General features: G+C 39.9%; 1 protein-coding gene across 3 annotated transcripts; it reads left to right on the plus strand.

The window, feature by feature from the left end:
- Window positions 1–717: 717 nt before the first annotated feature.
- LOC120032864 lies at window positions 718–11,561 on the plus strand. 3 transcript variants are annotated; one of them, XM_038979075.1, is made up of 8 exons: window positions 718–803; window positions 2,868–2,950; window positions 3,168–3,491; window positions 4,235–4,555; window positions 6,125–6,250; window positions 7,248–7,301; window positions 8,493–8,540; window positions 8,872–11,561. In XM_038979075.1, exons 2-8 carry the CDS (start codon window positions 2,878–2,880, stop codon window positions 8,928–8,930), a joined length of 1,005 nt encoding a protein of 334 aa, XP_038835003.1. In that variant the 5' UTR covers window positions 718–803; window positions 2,868–2,877; the 3' UTR covers window positions 8,931–11,561. The 3 variants fall into 3 exon arrangements, with proteins under 3 accessions (XP_038835003.1, XP_038835005.1, XP_038835004.1); XM_038979077.1 differs by having other exon boundaries at window positions 4,322–4,555; XM_038979076.1 differs by lacking the exon at window positions 7,248–7,301.
- Window positions 11,562–18,636: the final 7,075 nt, after the last annotated feature.

An 18,636-nucleotide genomic window follows, 5' to 3' on the forward strand; every position in this document is an offset into this window, starting at 1 on the left:
GGTCTCGTCTCAGACACATTTGTACCCGTACAGATAACTTCTATGGTCTCGAATTTAGTCAAGTCAGAGATCAGGGGCCATGTGTACTATATGTATCAAGCCTCTCAGAGTAGGAGTGCTGATCTAGGATTAGGCCCCCCCGTCCATGAGTTCCCCTAGTCCATGAGTTCCCCTAGTCCCGACGTGACGATGCTATCCCCTTGCCTGAAAGACCCACCTCCTCTCTGCTTTTGGGATGACCAGGGATGTTCTCTTGAGTGTGTGAATTGAACCATTTTCCTGTCCTTCGTGTCAAAGTAGAAGTCCTGCATGTGAGGAGGTATATGTGCACAAACAAACGATAACTTGTGGGGGACATTTATTTTCACATGAGAAAAGCAAATGAACTGGGTCTAGGCAGGTAGCCAAGGGGTTAAGCGCGTTGGGCTAGTAACCGAAAGGTCGCTGGTTCGAAATCCCTAGCCAACTAGGTGAAACATCTGTTGATGTGCCCTTGAGCAAGGCACTTAACCCTAAGTGGTCCTATACATTTGACAAAATTAGTACAATGTCTAAAACAGACCCTTGTTTGAATGTTTAATCATTTGTTATTTTGGATATTTTATATAAATTCACTAAGGTATAAGGACCAACCCTCTCCTGAACCGTCACCTTGCCACTGTTGAGAGGCTTGCGTACTGCAATGACCATAAAACGACCAATGCGTCAAATCGAAACCGAAAGTTTAGACAGCCTGTCAGTGTAATCTTTAAATCAGATTCACTCTAACCTTCCACACTGTAACAACCTGAAGCATTTGTGCGGTAAGATTTTAACGTTTTTGGTGTCTCTAGCCTAGCTTTTCTTAATATTGATTAAAGTTTATTAAATTGTTGACCATTCATATTGCATTACAAGTGTGCGTTTACCGATTTTTTAAAAAGCCGTCCATTTGATTCCCTGATTTGCATACTGCTATTATTGATTTTTGAGCTCAAAACAACGTTTTAATGCAGATAAGTTACAAAATAATTATCGAAAGAGGGTGAATCCTCACTGCAGAAACAATAAATAATCGGGTCCATGCTCATGTTTGCTGTGTGTAAAAAAAAAAAAACGCAATATTCCATATTTGGTCAGGTAACATTTTATTTGAACGCGCATTTCATGATCTGACACAATGATAGCCTTCATTTGGGCTTTACGTTGAAGATTAGCATTTTCTTTCATGGTTCTATGTACATTTTTAAATATTTTGAGAGAAGAACCGTTTGGGAACCCAGTGCGCCTTCTCTTTTAAGTGAACAGAGCCAAATGAGCCGGCACCCTGAAAAGACTCAGAATACCCATTATAGTACAGACGTCAATTCAACGTCAATTTCATGTTGGTTAAACATAATTTCATTTAAATGACGTGGAAACAACGTTGATTCAACCAGTATGTGCCCACTGCCAGTGGGTGTTTATTTGCATAGTAAAATGATGTATATTTGCCCAGTGAAAGGTCTGAGGGCTGCATTTCGAAGCAGGTTATGTTTAATTATGTATATCAAAACTTTTGGAGCTTTCTCTACATGTATACTATATGGAATTGTTTGTTTGTTTTTGGCTTCAAACCACAACCAAGTTAAGTGCTAAGTTCAAGGGCTACATTGTACTGACAGAACTTCCTTCTCATTTACTTCCCCTTAAAGTGAAGTGTAATGGGATTCTACGACAAAGAATGTGCTAAATAACAAATTGAAGGGTATTGCACATTTGTCCCTTGATTATTGCATACATCTTTGCATCTGTTGGCCTATTTCATGCTTCTTTCAATAAAAGGTCCCTCCAGAAGCCCTCACTAGGGAGGAAAAAATCCCTTATTCTCTCATTGCAGCTGTTTATTCCTTTGGGCATTGTTCAGCTGCATTGGCTCTAGAAGCAATGAGGATATTATGGGGGAGAATAACTCCAACAGCTTTAGTGGCCACTTGAATGAATTTAACAGGACTGTCATCTCCCACACAAATGTTTCCTTAATAATATAATGTGTTTCCTTCAGTGAGTGTTATGCTTTTTTGTCTATTTGTATAATGTTCACATTATGTTGCATTTGTCTGCCAAAGAAATAGTTGAAACAGACATGTTGACAATCCAGATGGGAGGTGACAAATAGATGGTTTAATAGGGGACAGTTGACGGTGTTGCCTATGTTAGACCTTCATTCACTATGTACTTAGTTAAGACCTATTCAGCACTTTACTGTAGTCAAATTGGATTTGTTTCTGTTAGCAACTGTTTTATTTTTATTTTCGGGGGGAACAGTCCAGAGGCACTTTGTGAGTGACAGGCAGTCTATAGACTTACCTCTGATGGATTCTGGGTTCTCTCCTAAACTTGGGATAGGGTTCATTATCAGGTATCCTATTGAAATATTGAGGCTTAGGTTTAGAGGGTCTACACCAGAAGTTAATGGTTATCTGTAGGAGGAAGGTATATAGTGGTGGCAATGAAGCTTGGAATGTACTGAGTGTAGGGAAACTGATCATATGTGGCAGGCATTAATAAGGGGGGAGAGTCGAGGATCAGTGATGAAAGGGGTCGAGTTCAGGTCACGTTAAGGGAGAAGGGAAAGTTTATTGCCCGTATCACTTAGTTTCCTGCCTAGCAATAGATGCAATGTTTAGCGAGAAGGAGGAGACTCCAACCAGAGTGGGGTACATATATACGTACCTCCACTATTGTAACCTTGTCTCTGTCTGTTCAGCTGTTCGATCCTTTTGGAAGAATTAACTTGGTTTAAGCTTTAATAGTGTCCGTCGAGTTCTTACTCTGATAATTAAAACCTAACACCTCATACTGCTGTGACAAGTGTTGTCATTGTACATTTCTCTCTTCCTACTCAGGAATCCAAAGATGACTTCAGCTACCAGCTTCCTGATTGTTGTGATCCATTTAGCCTGTATCAGATCTGGAGATTCCTCTGAGAGTAAGTTGTGCCATAATAATGGTTATAAAATGTTATATACAAAAATGTATTTATTATTTTCAGCTGATTGTTAACTTAGGGGTTTGGGAGAAATGTATATTATTTTGTACTAAAAGTTTAGTAAGATTGGTCACATTATCATAAAACTGACTACTATACCAGTAATTCTGTCTTGTATTATTGTCAATTTGTCTCTGAAATGATATTTTACTTACAGAATTTGTCAACCTGGAGTGTAATGAAGAGTCCCATGGGGTTTATGGTCAGCAGTCATTGCTGCAGTGTAATGTCAAAGCTGTTAAGAAAGTGACCATCTTGACCGTGACCTGGAAGAGGGTGGAAGCTCTTTTGTTGGAATACAATCAAGATACATTTAACCCAACTCCTGGGTTTAAATTTGCTGAGCCATCCTGGAACAAGAAGAATACGAATGTGTCCTTGTTGTTGACAAATACCAAGATGGCCGACACGGGGGAGTATACATGCATGGTGAGAACAGACAGTGGTGATGATACAGCTACAACCAGCCTCAGTGTCACAGGTGAGTCCTGTACTGTCTACAGTTCAAACAATTGTGATTATAAAAAGATAAGCACCTTTCAACACAGGTTCATGAAAGGAGAAAACTGAAACATGTGAGATATTCAGCCACCCTTGGAGGTCAATAGAAGAATAGAATACAACAGCTTTTTAAATGTGTCTCAGCTCATAGCCTTCATCAGGGTGTTATGATGCCCACATGCCGAAATGTGTTGAAATGAAGTTCTATTCAACTTCCGTTCTCACACACACACTTCCATACATTTATGATACAAAGTTGATAAGGATGTTTATTCTGGAATATGTTCAGGGGGAGTTTAGATCTATTTGTGTGTGTGTGTGTGTGTGTGTGTGTGTGTGTGTGTGTGTGATTGGACAGTACAGCAGGAGCCAGAGTTACTTTCTGTTTCAGAATGACAGTGCTCAAATGGCACAGACTAGTACCAGTGGGAATGTCCACAACTAGCCTCCATAATGTCCATTCTACCCATGTCATGCAATCAGTGTTTACACAATAGGCCTAGTACACACAGACTAAAATAGAACGTGTGTTAGAGATAGAAGAAAGGTCATTCCAGTTTATTAAAATCACTCCTCCAGTAATCTCATTCCAAGTTATAACCCTCGGATGGACGTTGAAAAGGTGCAAAGTCTGTCTTAACGATGTTTACCCATCGACTTTGTATAACTACTGATGTAGCAAATATCACCCACATGTATGATAGATTTCTCTCTCTCTTCCAGCTAAGTACATAACTCCAACCATGAGCTCCATCCCTGAGACCAACATCGAAGAGAACACAGGTGTGACCATTTTCTGCAACTCTACAGGCGGGCAACAGAAAGGGTCGATCCGGTGGTTTGACCAGTTTCGCAACGATTGGACGCGCAGTGCTGAACTGGTGGCCAAAGAGACTGAAGATGGACCGTTCAGCCTCTCCAGTAAATTCAAAGTGCAGAAGGCTACATCCAGTTCCACAAACTACACGTGCGAAGTGCTCAATGTCAATGGTGCCGTGGAGGGGATGGCATCATTTGTGATCCAGTTTGCGCCGCGAGACTCAGGTACGTGCTGCCATGGCTGCTACCTATGGGTATGAATATGTTGGTGATGTCATCCTTTGTAAAAGTAGGGTCAAGTCCAAAACATGCCAGTCTCTCGTATTCCCTCATCCTGACCCTGATAATTGTAAACAATTCAGCCTCAATCTAGTCTACATTTATTAGTATAGGCCTTTTTACGACGTCTTTATCATGTGCGAGCACAATAAAAGTCAGCCTTATCATGAGAGAACAACATGTCACTGAGGAGTAGAGGCCGTAACATGCTCCTCAATCTGACTGAACATCTTCCTTGAAACTGGAAAAAAGGAAAATGCTTGTGTTGGTTTGGGTAAGAAACAACAGATAGCAATCGTAATGGCATATTTTTGTAGGCACTAACTCCCCCAATGGTTTGTTGGACAAAGCCAATGGGGAAAATGAGTTTCTCTAGGGTTTTTGGATAAACGCCAAAAATAAGGTCTGTGGTAAACATAGGCTTAGGAGATCTTATACGTTTAGTTCTACGAGATAATCTTCATCAGTTAACATAACTTTTTGTGAATTTTGAAGCCTTTATGTCATTTAATAAAGCACATAAAGGCTTCATAATTCATAAAGGTCATATTAATCTGACAGATATTATCTCATAAAACAAAACATATAAGATCTCCTAAACCTGTGTTAACCTCAGACCTTATTTTCGGTGTTTATCTCATAACCCTATTTTTTCCCCATTAATTTTCGCCATAGGAATGGCTGAACGAACCAAGAGTAACTCATTTGCGGGTTTTAGGGCTACAAGCCGGCACTCTCTTCATGCGTGTTTCAACAGGAATCCGGAAACTCTTCAATGTTTGCTTAACCCAGTCTACTTGTCATCTGATGAGCCTATAGGAAATTACTAGGTTAATAATGAAATAATGATGGTGGAGTTGTAACTACCTGCGCTAGTTGAAAATTAGAGCTCATAGTCTCCAATCTGTCTCTAATGCTCCCTCTTATCACGATTCAGTGCAGTCATCATAATACCTTCTTACCAGAACATTCTGTCTCTGCAGTTGTGTTTCTTATCTCTGGCAGCCATTTTGAATATTCTTTCTGATCTGCGGTCCTCCAGCTGTTGTTCTTTAGCCTGGCTGGGGATTTTCCAAGACAAATGATCCATCTAATGCCAAAACAAATTGTTCTTAGCAATGGGAAGTAAAGTAGCCCTTTCCTGCTGTCAATGACCAAAAGTGCCCTCTCTGGCCTCATGAGTGGAATGTTAGGAATATTTTTCAGAATTTCACAATCAATAAAGATGTTTGTTTATTTATTTTTTTAACAAATCCGGTGTTTCTATGTCAAAAGGTTTTGTTGTATTTCAGTCTTCAAGATTTGTTTAAGACTAACAATCTCTCCTGGTGACCTTTATTTAGCCCACTGCAGTAAAAGGTTATTAAGATGCATGCCGATTTGAACAGAGCTCAAGTCTGTGTGTGAAATGCCCTGATACTGACTTTGACCTGACTTTGACCCTTTTCTCTTGACTTCATATGAATTGCCTATTTATTTTGTAACTCCCAATTTATGTCAATTTTGTCTGTCCAGGTAGGAAAGCTGACAAATTGGATTCTGATTCCACCACCAATTGGCTAGCCCCGGTTGTAGTCATAGGATCTCTGATCATTGGACTCCTTGCTGCGCTGCTGTTATTTAAGAGGCGCTCCGCCCGACGTAAGTACATGAATTGTCATACTCATACAGTAGAAACTGTTGTCTGTGTATAACTCCATTAATAAATATCATTACATGGAGCTTTGATCATGTATCTGATTACGTATATGTTTGTCATGCTATTTTAGTGCTAGATTAACCTGTACAGTGGCCCTGCCTCTGCCAAGCCTGCATGCTCTGGCAGCCATCCATTTTTTCTTTGCATGGGGGATTACACAACCTGTAATGTTGTCTGGTAACTCAGCCATTCATTTAGAGTAGTCAAATCAGTGGCATGTTGTGGCATGCTATTAACCATGAACAGCAGTGTAGTTAATACAATCCATATTACTATTATCATATACACTGAGTATACCTAACATTAGGAACACCTTCCTATTATTGAGTTGCAAACCCCTTTTGCCTTCAGAACAGCCTCAATTTGTCAGGGGATGAACTCTACAAGGTGTCGATAGCGTTCCACAAGGATGCTGCCATATGGCGACTCCAGTAATTCCTAACAGTTGTGTCAAGTTGGCTGGTTGTCCTTTGGGTGGTGGACCATTCTTGATACACACAGGAAACTGTTGAGTGTGAAAAACCCAGTAGTGTTGGAGTTCTACAATTGCGCCTGGTACCTACGACGTACCCCGTTCAAAGGCACTTAAATCTTTTGTCTTGCCCATTCACCCTCTGAATGGCACACATACACAATCCATGTCTCAATTGTATCAAGGCTTAAACCCTTCTTAAAACTTGTCTCCTCCCCTTCATCTACACTGGTTGAAGTGGATTCAACAGGTGACATCAATAAGGGATCATAGCTTTCACCTGGATTCACCTGGTCAGTCTATTTCATGGAAAGAGCAGGTGTCCTTAATGTTTTGTATACTCAGTGTATAATATTATAATAATACTATTATCTATTAATGGATTAAGCATTAACTGCACTAGTAGGCTATTTATTGTTCATCAACATTACTTTTGGTTAAATGATGATCTTTTTGATTTCATTTAGGTTTTGTGTCATTTTTGACAGGAGCTCGAAGGCAGTCCACCTTTCCGTTAATGAGTATGTCCTTCGATATTCAGTATTTATTGAAATATAGAATATTTGATATTTCTTTGTCACTTTGGGTTTATGGTTTCCCATCTTTCCTAGACAGTTCACATAATTCCCTGTAAAAGCAATACATATACTTTATAATGACCAGCATCATATTTGGAATTATGTTTTATATTTTTGTTTTATACTTTTATAACTGTTATAAATTAGAACTTTTTATAATACTTTTATAACTGTTATAAATTATAACAACACTCCATAATGCATTCACATAGCCTGAGTGCCAGTCTGTTTGGTCTATCATGCCAAATCCTTGTCAGTCATTGTCATGCGTAACATTTTTGTCTTGACAATGAGCTATGGAGTTGGCAAGAGTAGTTTAAACAGATATTTGACCAGGCTAGCATTCACATGCATTTGGTTTGTGAAACTAGCCACTCAGCCTTGGACAGTAAAACTGTGAAACTGTGGCCACTCACCCAGAACACATGTCTGTCTGTTCTCAACCTTCCAAATCACATCCTCTATCAGTTCCTCTTTACTGTTGCTTCAGAGGGAGATACTTTGTTTACATTGGGCCCTTATGTCTGATATGCTGTACGTACAGTATCTGTTCTATCATGCCAGGGCAGGTATGGGGGGCTCCAGTGGCAAAAATGGGCCTGGTTTCTTGTCCCAGTCCGTCCCTGTATCTGTCCCTGTGTAATATCTGATATGCTGTACACACAGTATCGGTCTTAGCTTTCCTATTAAACATGACTACTAGGGTGATTGAATGTAGGTCAAAGGGAAGTGTTTCATCCGTCACAAGTGGAGTATAAAATGGAGTCCGGATGATTACTAATTGTTTACCAAACCAGTTGGCGATGATGGTGGCTCCACTTTTGCGTTGATCTCATGGGGAAATCTTAAGAATTGACTCACCCCTGTACTAATTCCGTTAGTTTAGCTGCATGGCTGTGTTGAAGGGAGATTATGTATTTGGGTCATACTATTATGTAATGCTGGGTGAAATATGGGCTTATCTGCACTGTGAGGGAAGATTTTCTATCTTGACTAACTTTTCTGTTTCTGCCCGACTCTTAATTTCACTGAACTTCGAAGGAGGCAAGGTTCTTCTGGAGATTTAAATGTTAGATGACATTCCTCCACAATATGTCACAGATCAGCTTCTGACTTAGTCTTTTTCTTTTTTAGGTGACCACCAAACAGATACCAGGCATGATGGAGATGTTGAGGCAGAAGGTACTGTGTCCACGTGTTCAATCTACAATTAATATATCTAGATTTATATTGTACATCTATAATGAATATATCTGTCAAAAATATATTGTATTTATAAAAGCTTTTTTCTATTCAGCATCATGGTTTCTTAGGGGACATGTTTTTTAAAATGATTGATTGTCCTGTAGTTAACCTTGTGGTTATCTTGTAGTTTACATGCTGCTCGTGCTCCTTGTAATGATTAGTGAAGTCTCTCCTGTTTTTACTTTCTATTATTGTGTAACATTATGCTCTTTCTCTCTTTCTCTCTTTCACCTTCTCTGTCTGTCTGTCGGTTCTCTATCACTCTCAGTCTCCCTCTGTCCAGGTCTAAACAGTGACAGTCCACAGGACCAGCGTAACAGTCTCTAGTAAATGATTCGTTAACTGGTAGTCTCTGGAAGGGACTGTTTCCTTGACGATCAATAAGAGGCTTGTCACCATCACTATCTTTTGATAGATTGTTTCCTGTTAAGTGTCCGATGACAGTCACTTTGCCACTCAGGTCATTCTGATTGAGGCATTTGTTTTTTCATAATCTACTGATGATGTCAGCCTTTAAGGTCTGTGGTTGATTACAAATGATATGTAACTGCCCTATATATCAATGTTTCTATACAGGGTTGCCATGGGGTTGCCATGGTGTCATAATGCTCTAGATTCTACCACTGCAGAACATTGGTATACTGTAATACCAGGTAATCTAATCAATGTACACACTATAAGGTGCATGGTTTAACATTCCACCTTTCCTATACTGTAGATTCTACCATAGTGGTTGTTATTACTATACTGTAACACCAGACCATCTAATCACTATAAGTTTACACACTGTTGTATACTAAGGTTGTGCGAACATTCAATTTGAACACAGCACTTTTCTGAAAACATGTAGTAAAACTGGTTTCCCTTCTGAAAGAGGGTTTCGCAAGACTGTACAACAACCACTTTTGTAACCAAAAGCCAGCCTGTTGCTCCTACCACAGAGGATTTTGTTTGTGTCCTTCCTCATTCTCCTTTCTTCTTGTCTTGCGCTATCTGCTGGTGGAAAATGCAGGTCTATATTTATATAGATACCAGCCTTTAAACACTGTGGTTGATGACTGTGGTTGATGACTTTAACAGCCTATGTTTAAAAGCCAGACATGATTGGTTCTGTACAGCAGGGTTCCCAAACTGTCGGTCCACAGCAAGGTTTGAAATTATTATATTTTAGTCAAACATATATTTTTGGGCTTCTTGCGTTTAATTTGCAGTCTACACATTTTTTGTAATTATGTTCCGGCCCCACGACTCAAGAAGAAAAGAAAGAAAAAAAACCCGGCCCCCCGGCTGAATGTAGTTGATGATCCCTGCTGTATAGGGTTGCCATAGTGTCAGTATACTGTAGGTTCTACCAGCATGATTGTTCAAACTGTACCCTTAACACCAAGCCATCTAATCATTGTAACGTTTCACACTATACTAGAAGGTTCATGAGCAATGTTCCCTCTGATTGTTTTCATCACTGAGCAAACTTGAACGTTGTGAAAATTCTGTCCCACTTCTGGACGCGTGTTTACTGTGAACACGGAGGCTGAGTTTTAACAGTGGTCAAGTAGACTAGTGTGTCTATTTGATCATAATGTAGGCCTACCAGAGTGGCCTACCATCAAAAACAATGAAACAAATGCCTTCCATAACATTTTAACATGGTAATAGCTGTTCTATTGTTCAGCCTACAGTAACAGCCAATGTGTGGTGTTCAATGTAGGCCTGCATTCAATGAGACTTTTGAAGAAAACATGCAAGGCTTGACATTAGCCTGTTTCTCCACTTGTCCTTCAGACAAGGAGGTGACTGACAATGTTGTTGTGTTGTTTGTTTATGCGTGTACATATCACTTTTCCAAAAATATGAAGTAAACTGGTTTCGCCTCTGAAAGACGGTTCTGATAGATACTCTTCTGTGCCTGCCACTATTCTCCCTGGACTTTGATTCTGCTACAATGTGTATGTGAAGAAATGCTAGGCAAAATATAAATACATTACGTAAGTACATTACTTTTGACTAGAAGGAATAGGGAGCCATTTTGAATTCAACCTTTGACTTGACTTTGTGTAATCTCTGGAATTTATTGTAACATTAACCAACCTTGTTACCAACAGCCAGCCTGTTGCTTCAACAGTTCTACCGCAGCAGTTTGTTTGTTTTGTCCTTCCTTTTTCTGCTGGTGGAAAATATAGGTCTACGTTTAGCCCAGGCTTACCTCCAAGAAGTCATTTTAATGGCATGCAACAGTAAACATGAAAAACAATGGACTAGAGTCAATTATTAATCTGAGAGAATTGGTATCAGTTTCAAGGCAACATAGACATCTTCACCTGGTGGTTGATTATGATACATTTGGAAAAACATTTTGTGTTATGCAAGGGGCAGCAATTGTCTTCTGTTTATATAATGATCGTTTCAGTTCCCATGATGTTTTACTGCTCCCATGTTGCTGATGGCATTACATATAGACTGAGAAATCTGTTGTATTGTGGCAGCTTGAGGTGAATGGCGTCCACAACAAGACTACACCTCCCACAATTCCTTCACACTCCTCTACAGTGTCTGTTCCTTCTTACTTAAGTGCATACTTGGCAGTTGGCACTGTAGATACAGATATGATTAACCTATTTCTATCTACTATACAACTATGTTTGTGTGTGAAGTTATGATTATTTCCCAATTCAAACAAAAATAAGACATGTTATTTCGTAGTGTAAGAGGTCAAGATGAGAGAGGAATCCTGTCTATATATGAAGTGATTATCAACTGATTTGTTAATAAGTTTACTTTTTTTTTTTTTAAATACAACTTCCTGTTTTCAGCACATACATATGCCTGCTTGAGGCCTGCTCTGCACCTTACCCCATATAACAAACTTTGTTATTGCTACATTTTGTATGTTTTTATATGTGAACTTGTTTGTTATTAATTATAACATTGAGATTAAAGCTTTTTTACTTTGTCCAGATATAACATGTAAAATCATCTTTTGTATAGTATGTCCGGGTATATTTTGCACTGTGAAATTCATGTTCAGATCCTGCACCTTGATACTGTTCATTAAATATAGGCGCAGGGAGAAAGTTGTTACACTGAACGTTTTGTAAATATTTTCAATTGTTGTTTTTAAATACTATAATCTTTAAACAATAAAAAATCATAATTGATGGGGTGGCTAATCTGCATTCTTTTATGTTCTAAGATCTAAACTGTTTTAATAAGTTTTAAGGAACCAAAAGCAGTAAACCCATTGTGAGGAAAATGTATATAATTAGTGCACAAAGGAAATATAAAAAATAAAAAAATCTTTAGAATTATGTATTATATACAATGCCTTGCAAAAGTTTCCCCCCCCCTCTTGGCGTTTTTCCTATTTTGTTACATTACAACCTGTAATTTAAATGGCTTATATTTGGACTCCATAGTCCAAATTGGTGAAGTGAAATGAAAAAAATGACTTGTTTTAAAAAATTCTAAAAATAAAAAAACGGAAAAGTGGTGCCTGCATATGTATTCACCCCCGTTGCTCTAAATAAGATCTGGTGCAACCAATTACCTTCAGAAGTCACATAATTAATTAAATAAAGTCCACCTGTGTGCAATCTAAGCATCACATGATCTGTCACATGATGTCAGTATATATACACCTGTTCTGAAAGGCCCCAGAGTCTACAACACCACTAAGCAAGCGGCATCATGAAGACCAAGGAGCTCTCCAAACAGGTCAGGGACAAAGTTGTGCAGATCAGGGTTGGGTTATAGAAAAATATCAGAAAACTTTGAACATCCCACAGAGCACCATTAAATCCATTATTAAAAAATGGAAAGACTATGCCACCACAACAAACCTGCCAAGAGAGGGCCGCCCACCAAAACTCACAGACCAGGCAAGTAGGGCATTAATCAGAGGCAACAAAGAGACCAAAGATAACCCTGAAGGAGCTGCAAAGCTCCACAGTGGAGATTGGAGTATCTGTCCATAGGACCACTTTAAGCCGTACACTCCACAGAGCTGGGCTTTACAGGAAGAATGGCCAGAAAAAAGCCATTGCTTAAAGAAAAAAATAAGCAAACACGTTTGGTGCTTGTTGAAAGGCATGTGGGAGACTCCCCAAACATATGGAAGAAGGTACTCTGGTCAGATGAGACTAAAATTGAGCTTTTGGCCATCAAGGAAAATACTATGTCTGGCACAAACCCAACACCTCTCATCACCCCGAGAACACCATACCCACAGTGAAGCATGGTGGTGGCAGCATCATGCTGTGGGGATGTTTTTCATCGGCAGGGACTGGGAAACTGGTCAGAAATGAAGGAATGATGGATGGAGCTAAATACAGGGAAATTCTTGAGGGAAACCTGTTTCAGTCTTCCAGAGATTTGAGACTGGGACGGAGTTTCACCTTCCAACAGGACAATGACCCTAAGCATACTGCTAAAGCAACACTCAAGTGATTTAAGGGGAAACATTTAAATGTCATGGAATGGCCTAGTCAAAGCCCAGACCTCAATCCAATTGATAATCTGTGGTATGACTTAAAGCAGCAGAACCCATCCAACTTGAAGGAGCTGGAGCAGTTTTGCCTTGAAGAATGGGCAAAAATCCCAGTGGCCAGATGTGCCAAGCTTATAGAGACATACCCCAAGAGACTTGCAGCTGTAATTGCTGCAAAAGGTGGCTCTACAAAGTATTGACTTTGGGGGGGGGGGGTGAATAGTTATGCACGCTCAAGTTTTCAGTTTTTCAAAAACATATTTCTTGTTTGTTTCACAATAAAAAAAATATTTTGCATCTTCAAAGTGGTAGTCATGTTGTGTAAATCAAATGATACAAACCCCCCCAAAAATATATTTTAATTTCAGGTTGTAATTAATTTTGTCCCTTGTGAATACAACCCTGGTTTGATTGAGATGTGACACTGAACAGAAGCAACATGTCCACTAGAGGAATTTCTCTCCTCGCATTAAAATGATGATGCAAAGCGTGAGATGAGATATGAGCTGAGTTTTATTAACATTGAGAAAAATCGACATCTGACAGATAAATAACATGAACACAACATGCTTTAGCATGCCTGTAGATATGTGAATGCCACAAAGTTCATTTACAGTTGGATCTGTTGTGTTTTATAACAATGCAATCCATTTAAACTCTCCACTCACCATGTTTTTTGATTAACACAATAAACGATTGAAATTATAATAACATATATAGAATTTGATTCAATTAAGAATTATAAATTAGACTGCAGTAATACATGCAGGTGTGGTTGACTGATGTCAGATGTGTCCTATTTCCTGTCTTTCTAAGTAGATGTCAGACAGAGACAGACAGCAGTATACAGGCAGCTGTGGTGATGGTGATGTCACTGCTGAAGTGTTTGCTGTTCTACTTCTCATTCAATGAATTGACCACAGCAGCAGGTAAGGCAAGCTGTTTCTTCCCACCAATCAAGGTTGATTCTGTGTTAAATCATGTTAAATCATTAAAGTGAAGGTTCTGAGTCCTGCAAATGTTTAATTTTGAGTATCCAACATATTGGAACTTTCTCCACATGTCAAGTATACAATATGGATTTTTTTTCTTCTCAAACAACAACCATGTTAGCGGGGTCCTACGTCCTTTTATCCCTTGATCATTGCCCGCATCTTTGCATCTGTAGGCCTATTTCATGCATCTTTCTGTAAAAGGTCCCTCCAGAAGCCCTCACTAGGGAGGAAAAAATCCCTTATTCTCTCATTGCAGCTGTTTATTCCTTTGGGCATTGTTCAGCTGCATTGGCTCTAGAAGCAATGAGGATGTTATGGGGGAGAATAACTCCAACAGCTTTAGTGGCCACTTGAATGAATTTAACAGGACTGTCATCTCCCACAATGTTTCCTTAATAATAGAATGTGTTTCCTTCAGTGTGAAAAAAGAGCCTTTCGCAATTGACTTTTCCCTCCCTTACTAGGTCTGACTTTGCTGATTGCTACTTCCCTGAGGAAAAATGTATTCACTATGACTGTGATATGTGGTTGATCCATCTAGCTAGACTACATTACCAAACGTTTGTGGACACCTGCTCGTCAAACATCTCGTTCCAAAATCATGGGCATTAATATGGAGTTGGTCCCCACTTTGCTTCTATAACAGCATCCACTCTTCTGGGTCGGCTTTCCAGCAATGTTGGAACATTGCTGTGGGGACTTGCTTCCATTCAGCCACAAGAGCATTAGTGAGGTCAGGCACTGATGTTGGGCGATTAGGCCTGACTTGCAGTCGGCGTTTCAATTCATGTTCAATGGGGTTGAGGTCAGGGCTCTGTGCAGGCCAGTCGAGTTCTTCCACACCAATCTCAACAAACCATTTCTGTATGGAACTCGCTTTGTGCACGGGGGCATTGTCATGCTGAAAGTACAGAATCGTCTAGAAAATCATTGTATGCTGTAGCATTAAGATTTCCCTTCACTAGAACTAAGAGGCCTAGTCCGAACTATGATAAACAGCCCCAGATCATTATTCCTCCTCCACCAAACTTTATAGTATTCAGGCAGGTAGCATTCTCCTGGCATCTGCCAAACCCAGATTAGTCCGTCAGACTGACAGATGGTGAAGCGTGATTTATCACTCCAGAGAACGCGTTTCCACTGCTCCAGAGTCCAATGGCGGCAAGCTTCACACCACTCCAGCCGACGCTTGGCATTGCGCATAGTGATCTTAGGCTTGTGTGCGGCTGCTCGGCCATGGAAACCCATTTCATGAAGCTCCCGACGAACAGTTCTTGCGCTGACATTGCTTCCAGAGGCAGTTTAGAACTTGGTAGTGAGTGTTGCAACCGAGGACAGACAATTTTTACGCGCTTCAGCACTCGCCAGTCGCAGTCTGTGAGCTTGCGTGTCCTACCGCCTCGCAGCTGAGCCGTTGTTGCTCCTAGACGTTTCCACTTCACAATAACAGCACTTACAGTTGACCAGGGCAGTTCTAGCAGGGCAGAAATTTGATGAACTGACTTGTTGGAAAGGTGGCATTCTATGACGGTGCCACGATGAAAGTCACTTGGTTCTTCAGTAAGGCTATACTACTGCCAATGTTTGTCTATGGAGATTGCATAGATTTGTGTTCAATTTTATACACCTGTCATTAACGGATGTGGCTGAAATAGCCGAATCGACTAATTTGAAGGGGTGTCCACATAATTTGGTATATATAGTGTATCTTAAGATGAACACTTAATTCGCTTTGAATAAGAGTGTCTGACTAAAATGTAAAATGTTATGCTCTTTTGTCTATTTGTATAATGTTCACATTTGATTGTATTTGCCTACCAAACAAATAGTTGAAACAGGCATGTTGACAATTCAGATGGGAGGTGACAAATAGATAGTTTAATAGGGGACAGTTGCCTTATGGCCTGTGTTAGGCCCTCATTCACTATGCACTTACACTGAACAAAAATATAAACGCAACATGTAAAGTGTTGGTCCCATGTCTCATGAGCTGAAATAAAAGATCCCAGAAAAATGTTGTGAACAAATTTGTTTACATCCCTATTAGTGAGCATTTCTCCTTTGCCAAGATAATCCATCCACCTGAGAGGTGTGGCATATCAAGAAGATGATTAAACAGCATGGTCATTACACAGGTGCACCTTGTGCTGGGGACAATAAAAGGCACACCACACAATGCCACAGATGTCTCAAGTTTTGAGGGAGAGTGCAATTGACATGCTGCCTGCAGGAAAGTCCACCAGAGCTGTTGTCAGAGAATGTAATGTATATTTCTATACCATAAGCCACCTCCAACGTCCTTTTAGGGAATTTGGAAGTAAGTCCAACCGGCCTCACAACCACAGACAAGTGTATTGCGTCGTGTGGGCAAGCGGTTTGCTGAGTCAAAGTTGTGATCAGAGTTCCCAATGGTGGTGGTGGGGTTATGGTATGGGCAGTCATAAGCTGTGGACAATGAACACAATTGCATTTTATCGATGGCAATTTGAATGCACAGAAATACTGTAAGGCCCTTTTATTTTGAAAGGTGTCTGTGACCAACAGATGCATCTGTATTCCCAGTCATGTGATATCCATAGATTATGGCCTAATGAGTGATAGGCAGTCTATAGACCTACCTCACACAGTCTATAGACTTACCTCATACTGCTGTGACAAGTGTTGTCATTGTACATTTCTCTCTTCCTACTCAGGAATCCAAAGATGACTTCAGCTACCAGCTTCCTGTTTTTTGTGATCCATTTAGCCTGTATCAGATCTGGAGATTCCTCTGAGAGTAAGTTGTGCCATAATAATGGTTATAAAATGTTATATACAAAAATGTATTTATTATTTTCAGCTGATTGTTAACTTAGGGGTTTGGGAGAAATGTATATTATTTTGTACTAAAAGTTTAGTAAGATTGGTCACATTATCATAAAACTGACTACTATACCAGTAATTCTGTCTTGTATTATTGTCAATTTGTCTCTGAAATGATATTTTACTTACAGAATTTGTCAAACTGGAGTGTAATGAAGAGTACCATGGGGTTTATGGTCAGCAGTCATTGCTGCAGTGTAATGTCAAAGCTGTTGAGAACGTGACCATCTTGACCGTGACCTGGAAGAATGTGGAAGCTGATACTCTTTTGTTGGAATACCATCAAGATAAATGTCACCTAACTCCTGGGTTTAAATTTGCTGAGTCATCCTGGAACAAGAAGAATACGAATGTGTCCTTGTTGTTGACAAATACCAAGATGGCCGACACGGGGGAGTATACATGCATGGTGAGAACAGACAGTGGTGATGATACAGCTACAACCAGCCTCAGTGTCACAGGTGAGTCCTGTACTGTCTACAGTTCAACCAAGTGTGATTATAAAAAGATACACACCTTTCAACACAGGTTCATGAAAGGAGAAAACTGAACATGTGAGATATTCAGCCACCCTTGGAGGTCAATAGAAGAATAGAATACAATACAACATTACATTACATTTTTTTAAGTGTGTCTCAGCCAGGCTGTTGAAATAAAGTTCTATTCAATTACCTTTGTTGTCGCACGCACGCACGCACACATTTATGATACAAAGTTGATAAGGATGTTTATTCTGGAATTTGTTCAGGGGGAGTTCAGATCTATTTTTGTGTGTGTGTGCAGCAGGAGCCAGAGTTACTTTCTGTTTCAGAATGACAGTGCTCAAATGGCACAGACTAGTACCAGTGGGAATGTCCACAACTAGCCTCCATAATGTCCATTCTACCCATGTCATGCAATCAGTGTTTACACAATAGGCCTAGTACTCACAGACTAAAATAGAACGTGTGTTAGAGATAGAAGAAAGGTCATTCCAGTTTATTAAAATCACTCGTCCAGTAATCTCATTCCAAGTTATAACCCTCGGATGGACGTTGAAAAGGTGCAAAGTCTGTCTTAACGATGTTTACCCATTGACGTTGTTAAGAACTGCACCCACATGTATGTAATATCATTTATCTTCCTCTCTCTCTTCCAGTTATGTACAAATCACCAACCAACCATGAGGCACCAGAAAGGGTTGATCTGGTGGTTTGACTAGTTTGACGCAAACTGCACAGGCAGTGCTGAACTTGTGGCCAAAAAGACAGACGACAAAGTGTTTAGCCTCTCCAGTAAACGAACAGTTCTGAAGGCTACATACAGTGGTTCCACAAACTACTCATGCACAGTGCACAACCCCAATGGGGTCCAGGAGGGGAAGGCATCACTTGAGATCCCGTTTGTATGTTCCACAGGTACGTTCTGCCATCGTGGTCGGTATACATGAATGATGTTTGTGATGTCATCCTTTGTAAAAGCAGGGCCAAATCCAAAACCTGCCAGTCTCCCTTATTCCCTCATCCTGACCCTGATAATTGTAAACAATTCAGCCTCAATCTAGTCTACATTTATTAGTATAGGCCTTTTTACGACGTCTTTATCATGTGCGAGCACAATAAAAGTCAGCCTTATAATGAGAGAACAACATGTCACTGAGGAGTGGAGTAGGTCAGGCCGTAACATGCTCCTCAATCTGACTGAACATCTTCCT

The sequence above is a fragment of the Salvelinus namaycush genome, chromosome 39 (assembly GCF_016432855.1).
Source record: "Salvelinus namaycush isolate Seneca chromosome 39, SaNama_1.0, whole genome shotgun sequence".
In the NCBI taxonomy this organism is placed as follows: Eukaryota; Metazoa; Chordata; class Actinopteri; order Salmoniformes; family Salmonidae; genus Salvelinus; species Salvelinus namaycush.